The sequence below is a fragment of the Oryza sativa genome, chromosome 12 (genome assembly GCF_034140825.1).
Source record: "Oryza sativa Japonica Group chromosome 12, ASM3414082v1".
NCBI lineage: Eukaryota > Viridiplantae > Streptophyta > Magnoliopsida > Poales > Poaceae > Oryza > Oryza sativa.
In genome coordinates, this window is record NC_089046.1 from 18,213,494 (window position 1) to 18,230,565 (window position 17,072).

General features: G+C 43.4%; 1 protein-coding gene and 1 long non-coding RNA gene across 2 annotated transcripts; both read right to left on the reverse strand.

The window, feature by feature from the left end:
- Positions 1 to 293: 293 nt before the first annotated feature.
- LOC112937398 (uncharacterized) lies at positions 294 to 8,552 on the reverse strand. Its single transcript, XR_003239952.2, has 8 exons — positions 7,674 to 8,552; positions 7,471 to 7,550; positions 6,222 to 7,096; positions 5,740 to 5,849; positions 5,499 to 5,625; positions 920 to 1,031; positions 770 to 823; positions 294 to 675 (listed from the first exon to the last, which is right to left on the reverse strand). It is a non-coding gene; the product is annotated as an uncharacterized lncRNA (long non-coding RNA).
- A 258-nt stretch (positions 8,553 to 8,810) lies between these two features.
- On the reverse strand, positions 8,811 to 12,259 carry LOC112937323 (disease resistance protein RGA2). The gene is made up of 5 exons (XM_026021796.1): positions 10,895 to 12,259; positions 10,173 to 10,230; positions 9,451 to 10,080; positions 8,938 to 9,234; positions 8,811 to 8,860 (listed from the first exon to the last, which is right to left on the reverse strand). The coding sequence occupies exons 1-5, from the start codon at positions 12,257 to 12,259 to the stop codon at positions 8,811 to 8,813; spliced, it is 2,400 nt and encodes a 799-aa protein (XP_025877581.1).
- Positions 12,260 to 17,072: the final 4,813 nt, after the last annotated feature.

Genomic DNA, 17,072 nt, shown 5'->3' on the forward strand with positions numbered 1-17,072 from the left:
ATTTAATAAAAATTAAATCCAACCATTTCATTTTATTTCTCACACTTTCTTTACTTATAAATATACCTACCTACTTAGAAAATACCCAAATATTCCAAAAAATGTATTTCAATTAATTAGAATTTAATATGTTTTAATTCAGTTTTCTTGTTTTTTCTCTCCATTGTAACGGGCTTTTTTCTGGTATATACAAATGTTTCTTCCTGTCACACTTTCAAGCTCTAAATATATGAAGGATAAAAGTAAACAACTTCTATTTAGAGTGAACAAATCAGGAATATGAGGCCGCGCCGTCTGCCAAGGCCTCCTTCTATGTCCACGTCAGTGCAATTTGTTTCTATCGTTCGATATGTCATACACGGTTCGAATGCAATTTGCCAGACTATGCATGCACTGGAATGCATATCCCACTGGAATGCATGCACTAGAATGCAGCATGTACTAGTGCTTGACAATGACCTATCATATTACAAGTGTACATAATGCAAAATGTATGAGGCTATAGCCCACGTGATCTGTGCACTGCTTTTTGTCTGAGGGTGCATGCATGGATATTTGCGAACTAGTCTAGTGCTGCTTCTCCTCTACTTGGTATTCACAGAACCAAAACTGAAGTAGCTTCGCTCTTGCCCTTGGCTTACAATGAATGCACTTCTTGGTAGCATTACAAATATCCTGGTACAAGGAGGCAAAGAGCATGTACGGCTAAGAACACACCAGTATAAAATTCGAGAAGAGATCTATATACCATCAAATTATCAAGACTTACCCAAGTGAAACAAAAATTATCCAAGACTAAGTCCATTAAAGAAGCCCATGCTGACTGCAAAACAGTTCACATAGATCATAAAAATTGATTTTGTTGCAACAAAAGGGAAAGAACAAACTGCACTATACACACACACACACACACACATACCATGAAACCACCCTTCTCATTTCGTGAAGTAATAAACAACCTGTTTCTTTTGTTATCTTCAAATTTGATTTACAGATAGTACAGCCAACTGATGGAATCAAATTCTGGATGTCTGAAATGATACAAATTCTTGTGTTATTTATTGACAGAAGAGAATATACAATAGATATTTTTTGTCAGAAACTTTCAAGCGATAGTACTTATGTATCACAATTCATAAGCAAAGAAACTGGAAGTAAAACAAATCTGCGATTAAGTAAAACAGAAGTGGAATCCTGAAATATTGGATTTTTTAATGGCACCAAAATAACTACAAAAATGTAACAGATCTCCTACTGTAGGTTTTTTTTTTTTGCGAGGTTAGTAACTTAATTTTCTTGTTAGTCTGCTATGGTTATTTTGCATGCACTGACCAGTTTCTCTTTTAACCAGGCGGAAAATAGTCATTTTCCAGAGCATATGACTTTGGGTAAATGCATATAGAATAGAATTTTATATTAAGGTACAACAAAGTAGATTTTAAAACAAACCATGCAGCAAAACAAAAAACACAACAAATTCATGCTTATGACTTAGGAAAAGTATACATGGATTTTACTATTAGTCTTGTTTTTTAAAGGTTTTGGGCTATACCTCTTTAACTCTTAAAGCAGACAGTGAACAAGAAAGTAGTTGTGTAATTCATGCGGTATTGTACTGTCCTGATAAAAAAGTAACGTAGTACAGATAAGAGCAACCAGTTTCGACAATTAATAGCAAAAAGAAAAGAATAAGAAGAAACAAGAAAATCATACCTCCATTTGTGAGAAGGTAGGCTTGTAGGATCGAGATGTCGACTAGAGGGGGGGTGAATAGGCGATTTAAAACTAAATAACACATAATCAAATCTAACCTAAGTTGCTAGGCTTGGTGAGGGTGAACTCTAACTAAGCAACTAAGTTGTGTTTTGCAAACCTAGGGTGATAGTGGCTCAATTATATCTCTAGGAAAGTAAATCACGCTCCTATGTCAATGTTTTGCAATCCTAGGGTGATATAATCTCAAGTATGTCTCTAGAAATGTAAATTGCACAAATGTAAATGCGACAATCAAATGAGACAATGAGACAAGAGATTTTTCACCGAGGTTCGGAAACTCCCCGGTTTCCTACTCCCCGTTGAGGCGAGCCCAACTCCACCGCTCACCCACGAAGCCACCGCACGCCCCCTTCGTCAAGGGGTGGGCAAGGCGGGAGCCGGCCCACGGAGAGGACTACCCAAGCCTCGATCACTCGGGGTAGTTCTTCCTTCACTCCGAAGGTGGTGAACTCCAAACCACTCACAAACTGGCGCCGGGCCTCCTCCACAATCTTCTCGGAGAGGTCACCAGGCAACTCCTCCACAAGCCGTCTAGGAGGCGGCAACCTCCAAGAGTAACAAGCAATGACCTGGTGTGGAGATGATCAAGTGCCACACTAGCTCTACAATGAAAGCAAATGCACTTGACTCTTGGCTAAACAACCCTCTAACACACTAGATGGATGAACACAAAGCTCAAATGAGTGTGAGAGAGGTGCAAGGGGTGTATGCAATTGAATTGGGTGCCAAGAGAGCCACCTTGCTGCTGGTGGGGGAGTATTATACTCCCACCCACCAAAACTAGCCGTTGGGGGCGAAATCCCCCAACTCTGTGCTCTGCCGGTCTGACCGGAGGTATGTGGCCGGTCAGACCGTGCTACTCTGCAACGGCTAGAAAACTAGCCGTTGTAGCCCTGTCAGAGGGCCCCATCGGCCTGGCCGGTCAGACCGACATGGGATGGCCAGTCAGACCGGCCTCGGCTCGGTCAGACCGCCATCGGCTCGGTCTGACCGAATACGGCTCCGTCGGCTCTGTATCGGCCATCCCGAGCAGCACCATCCCGGCCTCCAGGGGGCCGGTCTGACCGCGCATGTGCCGCCAATTAGACCGGCCTTATGCTCCTGTCAGACCGCCTTCTTGCGGCCGGTCAGACCGGCCAGGGCACGCCGGTCAGACCGCCACTATGTGGCCGGTTTGACCGCCCCTGGTCAGGCCGAACCCAGTGAAGTGTGTGTGTGTGAAATGTGAGCACAAGTCTAAATGCATAATGACCTAATGTGGCAATTAAAATCATCTCTTTGCTAGGTCATTACCCCTCTTAATAGTACGGCGAAAGTAAAAATAAACTAGCAAATTTGATCGCCCTACACCTCGATCAATTCTAAATTAAAACGCTAGTTTTACCGTCTTCTTTCCCTTTGCTTTGCGCCGTCAAATTTTAATCCATCGATAATCATCCATGCGCACATATGACGTGGACCTAACTTAAAATGTATAGCTCAAAGACAACGGTTAGTCCACAATTAGCGCTTGTCATTAATTACCAAAATTAACACCGGGGGCCTAGATGCTTCAAGGCTGCAAATATCTTTGTTGTTACTGCTAAATTTAATGCAGATGAACTAAATGCAACTAGAACATCCAGGTCTGTATGTCTGAAAGAACAATGCATTTTGCATTAGTAAATTTGTTTTGAGGGAAAAAAACAAACAAGAGCACTTGAAGAAGAGTTGATTAAGAAAGATTGTGGTCCCACAAACTTAGAGTAGTAACAGAAAAATCTATTGAATTGCTAACCTCAAATCAAAGATGCTTTTGGTTTTGTTGTAGCTAGCTTACAAGGTTTTGTTGCTTTTGAAGCAGTGGAGTCTTTTCGTTCGAGCGAGATTGGCAGAGGCGGTAGACAACTTTCAGATGCTTTACCTATGTCGGGTTCTGGCTGAAAACGCATTAATCCCCCTAGTGGGTTTTGGTGATTAATGAAAAATGTGGTTAAGGGACTAATGAGTTCATTGAGCTACTTTCAGGTGCATTAGTCCAAGGCGTGGAAGATGGATGCTTGGAGACCCCCCAAAAGTATAAAATCAAAGCGGACCGGAACTCGAGAAGTGCATAGCATAGTTTATTTATTGCAATCGAGTTTTTAGGAAAAACCGTACTATTAAGAGGGGTTCCAGGTGATGCTCTGAGATATCTCAAGTGCTCTTAGTGTGAACCAAGTGTCAAGTTTCCCTAGGAGTCATTTTTGCAAATACTCCATCTGTCCAGAAGTGCAAGTCCGGAACTTCCTGTCTTCCAGGTCCGGAAGTTCCGGTCTTGTGAAAAAGATTTTTCTAAGTGTAGTCCGGAAGTTCCTGTCCTACAGGTCCGGAACTTCCTGTCTAGTCTCCAGTTCAAAATTGTGAGTAATGGCTAGATGACGTCACCTAGCCGTTATACATATACAGCTCGTTTCCAGCTCGTTCTTTAGCTATTCCACTTTCACTTTTCGAACCTAGAGCTGTTGCTAGCCTCTCCCAAGTGTTTCTTGCCTTCTCCACTCAATCTAGAGCCTAATTCTTGTGAGAAAGAGAGATTGAGAGGGAGAGAAGAAAATTTGGAGAGGTGTGAAGACTAGGATCTTGGGTGAGCTCTTGGAATATCTCGTGGCCTGTCATCTCGGTGCTTATTACTCTTGGAGATGATCTCCTAGACGGTTAGGTGTCGCCCGCGAGAATCCGTTGCATATTGTGAATGTCCCGGGTAAGTTTGTGAAGGATCTCCTCTCCTCCGAAAGGGAACGAGGTAAGTGAATGAAGTTCTTATGCTGAGATTCTAGAGGTTTTCCAAGTAGAACAACCTACACTTGTGGCGGATTTCTAGAAGTAGGTTGAGTTGGATCTTGGTGGTCACTCAATTCTAGAAATTTGCCTAGGAGTGTTTGGGGTTGAAGGCTGTGGATTTCCTCTGGGGTTTTTGCACAAGTGAGGCAAGGGGTTAATCGAGACCTAGCTCTTTGGAGCTCCTCAACGGAGAGTAGGATCGCAAGATCCGAACTTCGGGAAAAAAATCGCTCTTGTCTCTTTCTGTGATGTTTCTGTGGATGATTCTGTGATCTATCCTCTGCTTAGAATACCTGTGCACCTTCTTGTGAAGATTGGCTTAGTCTCCTGTTTCGAAATTTGAATTTCTTCTCTGTTCTGTTACCCTGAAGTTCCTGTCCTAGAACACCAGAAGTTCCGGGCCTGAAAGGCCGGAAGTTCCGGAGTTCCTTACCAGGAAGTTCCGGGTCTGTTTGAATTTTACCGCTGCGATTTGTTTTTAAGTTTTCAGGGACAGCCTATTCACCCCCCCCCCCTCTAGGCTTCATCAACGCGTTCACTGGCTTTTGAGGGTGATGCCACTTCATCAAGTAGACGATACGAAAGAGATCAATGCTGCTTGCTCCATTGAAAAAGGGCTCCTAAAGAATGATTTCACTCTGTTCAGTGAATTGGTCTAGTCTTACTAATTTAGGTGGTTTTGGACTGTAAACTGTAAACTCCAGCACCTATTGCAAGATGTTGTTATGCTTTCAGTTCAAACCAAGCAACCTACTTTTCTTTTTGGAAAAATGAAGTCACGATCAACAACTATTTATTTATATAGTAGAAATTGTATTCTCCTAGCCTATAAAGAGCATCATAAAAGTAGAAACATCGAAGCAATAAACAATAGGTCTTCATACTGTAGTTTATATGGGAGGGATTTTGCGCATACTAACCAATTCTATGTACACAACCGAAAGTACAGGTTGGAGTCTTGATGGTTGGAAATCTCTGAGTTAACAGATGCAGTGTAGAGTAGAATTATAAGAGATGCTAAAAGCAAGGTCATGTCCAGCAAGGACTCTGCACACAGAAAAAAAAGAATAAGAGCTCATGTCGACGAGATAGGAAAAATGGAAAGAACAACAATTGGTTGGTAGAAAATGGGAAAATTATAGACATGGAAGTGCTTGTTACCATATGTCTCCTCCTTATCGTTCCAAGTGGTGAGGAAGGAAGAGAGGACTATGTGACAAATTAATGCAGCAAGGACCCCTGCAAAGTCATCCATCCTCAGCATGTGCAGCCTGGAGAAACGATGAACAGCAATGAGCTTGCTGTTGCTGTATTTTCTTAAAATTTTTACAATTGACAATATCCAATTTTGTATGTTTGAAACGATCGAACTTCTTGTATTAATTATACATAGAAGAGCATCTATCATATAATATTTTTGTCGCACAAAATTAGAGAAAGCTATCCTTTCATAATACAGAATGACCTCATGTTGGTGAGTTGAGAATGTGGAAATTCATAATGGCTCCAGAGAGTGGAAAGTGCCTGTTACCTCGGAGAGTTGGACTAGTCAAGAATATACTGACCTAGTATGAAATTGATCCAATAAAAATAAGTACTCCAAAGGTGAAGTAAACTTGATAAAGATTTTGCAGGGCTCTTACAGTAGGTTGATGCTGCATTTCCTTTTCATTTTTCTTCTCCTTTTGTCCAGTTCTTGTGTGCATGCAGCATGCCACACTACTACACACTTCATCCCACTGAACTTTTTTTAGGGGAATCTACTAGCACTTCATTCAATAGTATTGACTTGATTACAGTCCTTAACTAATCAGGACCTTAAAAACTCTGGCGGGACAAAGAACCAGGTCGACAAATATTCGCTTGCATATAACATTCCTTGGCTAAAGTATGGGCAGCCATATTGGCCAACCGACGGTCCATTTGATCCTAAAATCTTGAAACAAACTTAGCCAATGCTTAAAACCTTGGACTATTGCCTCATACATCGATCTGTTAACTTCCTCATCAGCCACCATCTTCTGAACCTCTAGACTATCAGTCTCAAGGATTACCTTTGAAACACCCAATTCACTCGCTAGCTGCACTGCCTGAAGACACGCCAACGCTTCTGCCATTGTAGCATCACACATTGAAGGGTAGAAGTGGGCAGCTGGCCCAAGGAAATCGCCACTTTCATTTCTCAAGACCACTCCTAACGCGCCCTTTGAGTTTGCCACCAGAAAAGTTCCATCAGAATTTGCCTTAACCCAGCCAAGCAGATGTTTTTCCCATCATTCTGTAGGATTTCGTCCCACTATTATAGTGGCACTATATGACACAGATCCCATGCCCATTCTTGCTCTTCGCAGGGTAAATCCATTTCTTGCATCACTGATAATATATACCAGTACTAAAAAAAATAATAGATCTTATATGTAACATAAAGCCACCAAGGCACTTATTCATTCAAGAAACCCATGTTTACATATGTCGTCAATATGCTACCTCTGTTGCCAGACAAAGGAAAAAAAGGGATCTGCAGTTCATTGTAAAGGTTAGTATGTTGTACCTGAATAATAAATCATGTTTCCTTTCTAAGTAGAAAACTGTACATATATTTCCTTTACTATATTCTAATTTGATTCAAAGGCACTATAAGCAACTGATGGAATCCTATTCTGAATATCAGAGATTATAACAAGTTATGTTATTTATTCAGAAAACAGCAAAGGGTTAACACGTACAGAAGCTTGATTATGTCATTATCAACAACAAATTCTAAAATTGTGTAAAAGATAGTGATGTTCTGACCAACTGAATATAAGAAAGTTGGAAGCATCCAAGTAACAAAAACAATAGGCATGAATTCCACATTTGTAGGTTCTATTGGGATGATGAGTGATGACTAACCAGTTGTACACTTGTATGTATGTACCAAGTCGCAGTAACAAATGCAGATAGAGCGGGACTATAAGAACCCTACATGGTACCTGTAAAAAAAAAAAAGAATGAACTGATGTTGATGTGCTAGGAAGAAAATGGAAAGAGCAGCAACTGGATAGTGAAATATGGGGAAGAAGAGAGAGTAGTAGAGAGATTGAAGTGCTTGTTACCTTGGTGCAGGCTAGGCCTTTACAATTGGGATAGTTCCTTGAAGCTTGCGGCACTGCCTTTTTAGCTCCTCGTTGCCACAGTAACGGACGTCTATTTCTCGGAGTGTAGTTGGTAGGCGGTCTTTGGCCAGTGAGCGGATGGTTGTGCCATCAAGCGAGCTGATGGCTGGACAGGAAGAAATCTCTAGTTGTTGCAGTGAATTGGGGAGGTTTCCAAGCGAGCTGATGGCTGGACAGTAAGAAATCCCTAGTCGTTGCAGTGAATTGGGGAGGTTTCCAAGCGAGCTGATGGCTGGACAGGAAGAAATCTCTAGTTGTTGCAGTGAATTGGGGAGGTTTCCAAGCGAGCTGATGGCTAGACATCCATAGATCCCTAATGTCTTGATGTTGGGGATTTCACTAAGCCCAGTAGGGAGGGACTGCAGTTTTTTGCACCTCGAAAATTCTAGGTCCTCAATGGAGGTGAGAATGTGAAGGGCCTTCTCTTGCTCCTTTGTGAAGCACTCCACCTCATCGTTCCAACGAAGGTCTAATTTGGTTAGGGAGGAAGAGAGGAGATGGCAAACAGGTGTAGCAAGAACCCTTGCAAAGTCATCTGTGGAGAGTTCCTGCAACCTCCAGGAACGATGCACGTCTTCTTGTTTGTCCACCTGGGAGCAGGAGTGCTCTAAACCAAGGAAGAAATTGGGAGTTTTGTGGACATATAGAGAGGTGAGGTTACCTTGGGCAAGGAGATTGCACAAGACCTCGCCCCCTCTGAGATTGCCACAATGGGAAATGTACAAAAAGGTGAGGTTTGGGAGAGGAGAAGGCAGGGTCTCCATGCCCTCCACGTTCCAGAGTTGGAGCGTTTGCAGGGAGGTTGGGAAAGGGGAATACGAGGAGGAAGAGGAGCAGAGGAGCTTGGGGCAATCATATATCCCCAACGTTTGGAGGGAGAGCAGACCTTGGATTCCACCGCTGTCGAGGCTTAGCTCTCTGCACTCACTGATTTCAAACACCTTTATTTGGGGATGCAGGAGAAGTAGTCCATCGTCTGCTGTTGCTGTTTCCATCTCCTCCGCTTCTCCTGTCTGCTGCTGCGGTATTGTGGTTAGTGTCTTGGCTGCTTTGTTAGCTGATGGTGATAGTGATGATTCAGGAGTTGTTATTGTTCGCTGCTCCGCCACACCGAGCCTTGCTACGTTCTGACATTTCCATATCAGCAAAGTTGATAGTTTGGGCAAGTGAGAGAGCACATGTGTCAATTCCCTCCCTCTAGTACCACATGAACGGATTATCAGTTTCTCAACTGGAAGATTGTACTGGACATAGTTTTCACAATCAACTGGCAACAATATGCTACCTGAATCAGTTATCTGAAGGGTCTTGAGACATGTCAGCATTTTAAGGTGATCCAACGATATAGGGGGACATTTTGTGATATTCATCTCTTGCAGTTCTGTTAGATTATTGAAATCAAGCATGTTCCAAAACATGCTACCTGGAGCATCTTTTCCTGTGATATACAGACTTGATTCGTCTTTACTGTAATTCAACATCTCCAAACCTGAATCCACACCTTGAATAGATACATACAACAGAGAATTAGTCCAAGGTATAGGGGGGAATGACAACAATTTCGGACATTCTGAAATCTTGATTTTCTGTAGTTTAGGAAAACAAATCGTGCTCTGTTGAAACTGACAGGATGTGGAATCTGATAGTGGCAACTCTGTTAATTCAGGGCAATCACTTATAGTTAAACTTTGCAAATGAGGGAGCAAATTAATGGTACCATCCCCATGCCATCTTTTCAGCTTTTGTATGTTAACTAGCTCCAACCTTTTCAGATTATGAAAGTCGTGGCTTGTGACAGAACCCTGACGCTCTTGACCCTCAGTCATGTACAACTTTCCTGGAAGTGGAAATGTGTCCCAATTTACATATTTTATCAGAAGTGATTCCAAATTTCTAATGGAGAGGTCTCCACTTAGCCAATTCGGGCAAGATACGCCTCCATGCCCTGCAATGTGCAGCTCTCGAATGTTGTCATGTGGTTTAAGATTTTCAAGAACATTTCCTTCTCTGATAGGATCCCTATTACATCGCTCATTATCCCAATCCAATACTAAACTATCCAAATGGTTTAGATATGCTAGTTTTGCATCATTTGCTTCCTTGATCCCTTCAACCTTTTCAAGGTTATAAATGCCCAGTGACCCACGGAGTACTAGTAGTCGCCCAATTTGCTCCAAGTCAAAACCTTTCATTTCTCTTTTGACCTCAAACTTCCGTAACTCATGTAAAAAATTTAGTTTTCCCACCTCAAAAATGCTAGAGTGAATATTATCATCATGGACAAGAAAATGGCGTAGTTTTAGAAGGTTTCCCATGTCCCTTGGAAAACCCAATTCACCATAGTGCTCTTGTAAATCAAGGACCAATAAGTGGTAAAATCTTGTGATACTATTGGGTAGACTTGCTCCACACATCCTAGAATCTTTAATCCTTAAGTACCGAAGATGTACAAGTTCTGAAAAGTTACACAACACATCTCCAACATCATAGGATGCCCCTGACAAAAAAATAACCCGAAGGGATTTTGCATCTATCAAAACGTCACCAAAAATCTTGTAAAAGCATCCATGATATTCTCCAAAAAGCATAATTGTGCGTAGGTTCCCAGCTTTCAATTTGTTTCCCAGTGTACTCAGGTCTTTCTTATGATTTTCAAAGGCGATTCTATTCTCAACATGTCTGTTATCTACTATGATAGACATGTGACGTATAGATTTGGGAATTTCGTTGATAGAACTCAAAGTTGAACTATTTAGACAACGAATTTCGTGTGACGAAATATTTGTTGCCAACTCATGCAACAGGTCATGCATTACATAAGGACTGTCATGCTCTTTTCCAACCTGTTCGAAAAACCCATTGTCAACCAATTGGTCTAAATACTCTAGTCCTAAATACTCCATTGTCTTGTTTTGATCATCGGTGCCAAGTAACCCCAGTCCAATCCACAAGTTAATCAATTCTTGTCCACAAAATCTATAATCTTCAGGAAACAAAGCACAATAGGAGAAACACTGTTGTAGATGAAAAGGAAGATAGTTATAGCTTAACTTTAATACCGGCATAATATCATCATCATTGGGCTGAAGTTCCCATTCTTTACTTTCATATACTCTAGTCCATCGGTCCAAAGTAAGTTTATTCCTTAATAACCGACCTACGGTTTTTATAGCAAGAGGGAAACCCTTCAATCTGTCCACTATGTCTACCCCAACTTTCTGTAAACCCGATGGATAATCTTCCCATGTCTTGTTGTTATCAAACACACATGCCTGGAATAACCGCATAGAATCTTCATGATCCAAGCGGTCCAATTTTATTGAGCAATCGGTTGATTCGACCATTTTTGCTATCTTTTGCTTTCGAGTTGTAACTATTACCATATTTCCTTTTGTTCCACTTTTTCTAAATGGAGCTAGTAAGGTTTTCCACTCATCCTCATGATATTCCCACACATCATCCAAGACAAGCAAGAATTGCTGTGATTGTATTCTTTTCTCGATTTTCTCTTGGTCACTTTCATTTTCCTTTTCGTTGTTTCCCTTAGGCATTTTTTCTACAATCTCCTTTGCTAATACATTTGCATTGAAATTTTGAGAAACACATATCCAGACGGAGATCTGAAAGTGGTTCTTCACTTCTTCATATATGTGTTGTGTGAAAGTTGTCTTCCCGATACCACCTGGACCAACAATGGGAAGCACGGTAATGTCATTATCACGGTATTTGCCAATCATAATTTCATCTGCCACGATCCTTTTAAGGTCTTTCCTTCCAAATAATTCATGCTCAATAATCGTTGGGGTGGTTTTAGGTCGTTTTTCTAAATCAATGCATTGGGTTTTAGCATTTTTGGAGTGGCCTGAAGGCTGTAGTGGCCCAAGAATTCTGTCAACAGCGTCACAAACAGGCTTAAGCTGCTCTACTATCTCTGACATTTTTTTGGACATTTCAACCCTAACAAACTTCAATTTAGGGGCTTGGAGATGCTGTTCATTTGTCTTAGCACCAGCGGCATCATCGTTGTGCACAGTTGGGGGAGAGCAGCAAGGGAGGAGTTTACCGACAGCAGTGGCAGGGAGGCATCGCCCTTCTTCTGCATCAGCGTGGCTCCTGGCGCTGGCACTGCACGTGCACTTCAGCTTTCTGGCGATGGCTCTCGCGGTGTGGCGAGCGTGCAGGGCGAGGCCACGGACAAGGCCCCTCTCCTCCTCGGCGTCGTCGACCGCCTCGTACGTGCCATCGAGCTCATCCTGGATGCGGAAGTAGTCGAGCTCGTCCAGCACGTCGTCGGCGTCGTACGCCAGGTCCCGGAGCTGAGACAGCAGCTGATCCAGTGCACCGTTACGGATGTCCCGGCCCTCGGCATTTTCGAGCATCGCCTGCGCATGGAGGAGCAGGAGCTTGAGCTCGCGGATGTTGGGGCCAAGCTTCTTGCTCGCCGCCCATGCCTCCATCAGCTCGCCGGTGACGGGGCCCAGCGCCCTGCCCACCACCCACCGTGCTGCGCTGACGGTGAACTCCATATCCTATTGTTGCGCACATCAGTTGTGCATATTCAGCAGTTAGCTACTACCTCTACCATGTACAAGCGATCGAGAGCAAGAGCAAGAGCATAAACGGAAAGAGAAGGCATACCGCGAAAAGCCGAAAAGGGCCAGCAGGCGTAGGTCGATAACCCTTTCTCATTTAAATGAGTAACACAAGTTTTAGTATGCGCGCCCTATATATCTATATGCGTTTTTCCTATTCCGCGCCGATGCCTTGGCGAGCGAAGTTGCGCATGTTTTTTTGCCTACGACCTCACGCGCGGTTTCGGCCTTGCCCACCATGCGAAGGTGGGAAGACGCGCGTAATTAGCATAACTAGATGATGGGGCGCGCCCCCTGCGTATTGTTCAATTTGATTCCTATTTTGTGTCGTTGCTAGAAGCTTAGAATGTAAATAAGAAAAAAAAATTGTCCACATAACTTAGTGGTGGATTTTCTGAGTGCTAAATAGTTGGATCGCTCAAGCAGTGCTTAGATACCATGTTTACAACAAATTTTGGTGGTAGAGTGCCATGTTAAACCGTAGACGGCAAGTAACACAATTCTGATGGATGAAAAGGATAGTAGTAATTGATGTATATTTTACACAATGTATATGGCCACTTCCAAGTTCCAAGAGCTTGCATTGCATACTGAAGTGCTGCTGTTCCAGATGATCAAAGGCTCAAAGTCATGGCCATCACTTCTCAAGCAAGGGCTACTGTCTACACAGTGCAGTTTCAGCTGCCAAACAATCTTCACTCCGGTTAATTTCTGCTCTTGTAATGAGCTACTGTGCTGGTGGTCATCTCACCTGCCTGTAGTTAAAAAACTCTCTAAAGTAGAGCAATTAATTTATCAAGATTGCCTGCAAGATAATTGAGTAAAAAGGATTAGATTAGGCATCATGATAAATTATTGAACTCGTTGCATTAATCATACACATTTTGAGAGATTATTTAAATAGGTGCATAACTGGATAATTCTCATGATCAGATCCTAATCACTCCAAAAGATGCATCATATGGACTCAGAAGAATTGCATCTATTTTTAGAAAGAATATTGTTTGTAGTGCTCCAAATCTCAATATTTAATTTTTATGATTTGAATTTTGTTCTTGCAACTGGGGTCTAGAGGCAGTAGAATGGTAAAAATGAGAATGCCATTTGCCTAAACCAATGCGAACAAACCATTTTTCCGTCACGAATATGGATATGAGCTAAAGCTTTCATAAAAAATTAGCTTCAAAGCTGGCAGATGGCACCTCTAAAAATGTATGCTCAACAAAAAGAACGACAAACATAAAGGAGAAATGGTGCTGTACTAAAAATATTGCACAAAGTAGTGTTTTGGTGCTGTACTAAAAATATTGCTCTTGAAATGATCCTTCTTGGTGCACTTTGGAATGGAGGTGATGAGGTCCTTCAATAGGCTGCCAATGATGGTTATGGCGGTTGAAAATGTCTGAAATGTCCTGCAACCGTTATTGGGGAGTGATTAGGAGCATCCACATGGAAGACTAGGATGAGAGGCCTCAGCGGAGGTTCGGCCGAACCTTGGCTGGCTCCCCAGCCTGCTGCTTCCTCTTGGGCCTCCTCTCATGACTCCTTAACCCAGTGGTATAGATGTTTAATAGAGTTTATGGGCCCATCCAACCATAGGTCTGCCTCTTGACGGGGTTCGATTGATTGTTTGGTTATTTTCCATCGATTTTCCTTCATTTATGTGAAGATCTCGGTGGAGATAGATTATTTCTAATGAAATATATATTGCAAGCATTGCTAGTTCTCCTTTATTCTGGATATATTGACGGTCGAAATTGGTCAATAACGACCATCAACACGCGGCCTCGGGCATGGCCGTGGCGCGGATTGCTGCCGAGTGCACGCCAGCGCGGGGCACAGCCAGTGTGCGTTGCCGGCGCAGACTTGTGGCTGTGCTGTAGCATGCGCGAGCTTGCAGCCATGGTGCGGGTTCACTGCCATGGTGCGTCGCCGGCACACCAACGCAGTGTTTGCTGACCACGTGCGGTTTCGACCAATCGGCATGTGCTGGCGACTCCTAGTCAGCTGTGGTGAATTTCGTTGGGAATGGCAAAAGCAGAACGAGAACGGGGAGAGGAATTCATTTTTTGCAATTGAATCAACGAGATGCAAAATGAATCTGCGAGTTCTTACCATTCTTCTTTTCTCGGTCTCTGGTAGAACGTCGTGTGCTAGATGTGTAGTCCAGAGTGGTTGTATAATTCAACAAGAATTGGAGACACGGAGATATGAGGGTATGCCTATTTCTCAATCATTTCTTCATGTTCACTAGTACAATGAGTAGCACCCCTCCGCCTTATATAACTAAATTTTATATATGGTAGGTTTAGGTGTAGGCCTAATAAGTGTATATAGGATGGGCTTCATGGGCTCAGGCCCATATGTTTCCTATCAAAAAGATTCAATACTTTGTCTCGGACGTACTTGTATCGATTTTATATGGAAAAAAGTACGAATTACCCCCCACCCCCTGAACTACCTGCAGTCCATCGAATTACCCCCTAAACTCAAAAACCAGTCATCGTTCACCTTGAACTTACAATATCGGACAAATTACCCCCTCGACCCAATCCAAAGCGATTTTTCCTACGTGGCGTACGCATGGCAATCTAATCAGCATTTACATTTTTTTAAATGGTGGGGCCCACCTGTCACTCTCTCTCACCTCCTCTTTCTTCTCTTCCTCTCTCTCTCACTCTTCCTTTCTTGTGCACGGTAGCATGCAGGCGGTGGGCGGCAGCAGGCGGCGGCACGTGCGGGACACGGAGGCAACGGCACAGGACATGGAGGCGGCGGTCTCTCTCGCGCCATCGCCACCGCCACCACGGCTATGGTCTGCTAACACCCAAGTGCCCGGAGCGTGGTGCGTCGGTCGTAGGCGTCCCTCCACGCCCGCCCAACCTACGCTCACCGCTCGGGGAGCTCCGCCTCCGCCTCCACCTCAGCCGCCCACTCCGACTCCGCCTCAGCCGCCCGCTCTGTCTCCACATATGCCGCCCGGGGATCTCCGCCTTTGCCTTCGCATCAGCCGTCCGCTGGCCGCCCGCTCTGCCTCCACCTCAGCCGCCCGGGGATCTCTGCCTTCGCCTCTGCCTCAGCCGCCCGCACTGCCTCCGCCAGCACCGCCCACTGCCCCGGGAGGTCCATCTCCACCGCCGTCCGCTGGCTCCACCTCAGCCACCCGCTGCCTGGGGAGCTCCGCCTCCGCCGCAGGTCACCCGCTGCCTAGCCTGAGCACGTGCGTGAGAGAGATGGAATGGGTTGATGAGAGGTATGACAGGTGGAAGAGTTCTGCTACGCCGTCTGTGGCTTCCACTACTTCACCTTTGCCTCCGTCATCGGCATCACCGTGCCGTGCGCGTGGGTTACGCCCGCCGCTGCTCGCCGCCAGCTGCTCATGACCCAGCTGCGCCCACCACCCACCTCCCGCCCCTACGCCGCCCCGTGTGAGAGAGAGAGAGAGAGAGTGAGTGAGTGAAGAGAGGGAGGAAGAGAGGAAGGGGAGGTATGACAGGTGGGTCCCATAATTTTTTAAAAAAAGAAAATGCTGACTGGATTGTCACGCGTAAGCCACGTAGGACAAAACTGCTCTGGATTGGGTCGAGGGGGGTAATTCGTTCAGTATTGAAAGTTCAGGGTGAGCAATGTCTGATTTTCGGGTTCAGGGGGTAATTCGGTCGATCGTGATAGTTCAGAGGGTAATTCGTACTTTTTCGTTTTATATGCATCGTAATGGCATGATGCCAAATAAATAAATAGAGATGTCATATTTTAAAATTTGAAATTTACAATAGCATATGGATGTAATTAACCCTTAATTTTGTGTCGGAAGAAATGTTTACACAGGTCAATGTTATATAACATTGTATATTCTATGGATTGTAATATTTTCTTTTAAATTTCAACAGCCCAAAATAAATTTAGGCTTAAAATATACTCCCTCCATTCCAAATTGATCTACATATTTCATAGGTACACCAAGATCAAGAAAAACTAATAACTCTCTCATACTATATTTACTCTAGCAACAAACTCGATGCATGCACCATCCCCACTATCTCTTAGCCAATAGCAAATCAAGTTATTGCATGTGGGTTATAAATACTTGTGTGCATGAATGCATACATCAATGTCCATTTACTCCAATGCACAAATAACGAATAGACTTAATGAATGAACACAAATATGTAGATCATTTATGAATAACCTCCAAAAAAACTATATGTAGATCAATTTGGAATGGAGGGAGTATTACTTTCAATCTTTAGTAGAATGACGTCACTGATTTTTTTTTGACCGGGAGACGTCACTGATTTTTTATACACATTTGATTATATCGTCTTATTAAATAAAACGTAATTATAATTTAGTTTTGTTTTGAGTTGTTTTATCACGTTTGATTTATATCTCATGCATTTACACAAAACTTTTGAATAACATTAAGCATCCAAAAGTCAACGTCACCATTTTATATTATATTAAAAAACGGAGGGTCCGACCAAAGGAGAAATCAGAAAACAGGCTTCACAAACGTGTTAATGGGCCAGATGGCCGCCCAAACGCGATCCACTACCCGGAACAGGAAGCCGAAGGAAGATGGCGGCCTCGGATGCGTATTCAAATTCCGATATACAGTAGTAGTACGTAATATCGAGCCCGACTACTTGAGAAGCGATTCCGATCCCGACTCAGTTGGGTAGGTATATATGTTGAAGCAGTCTATTTCGTTCTAGTCAAGAATTCGGGATCGACGAGTGCAAAGGGG

Bases quoted from the DNA above. Each gene is read 5' to 3' on its own strand.
- LOC112937323 (XM_026021796.1), bottom strand. From the start codon at position 12,259: ATGGAGTTCACCGTCAGCGCAGCACGGTGGGTGGTGGGCAGGGCGCTG. The intron at 10,231-10,894 runs GTAGGTCGGTTA...TTTTTTTGTCAG, and splicing joins TCCCTCTTGCTATAAAAACC to GGGCATCCTATGATGTTGGA. The intron at 8,861-8,937 runs GTACTAGAGGGA...TGGAAATGTCAG, and splicing joins ACTGATAATCCGTTCATGTG to AACGTAGCAAGGCTCGGTGT.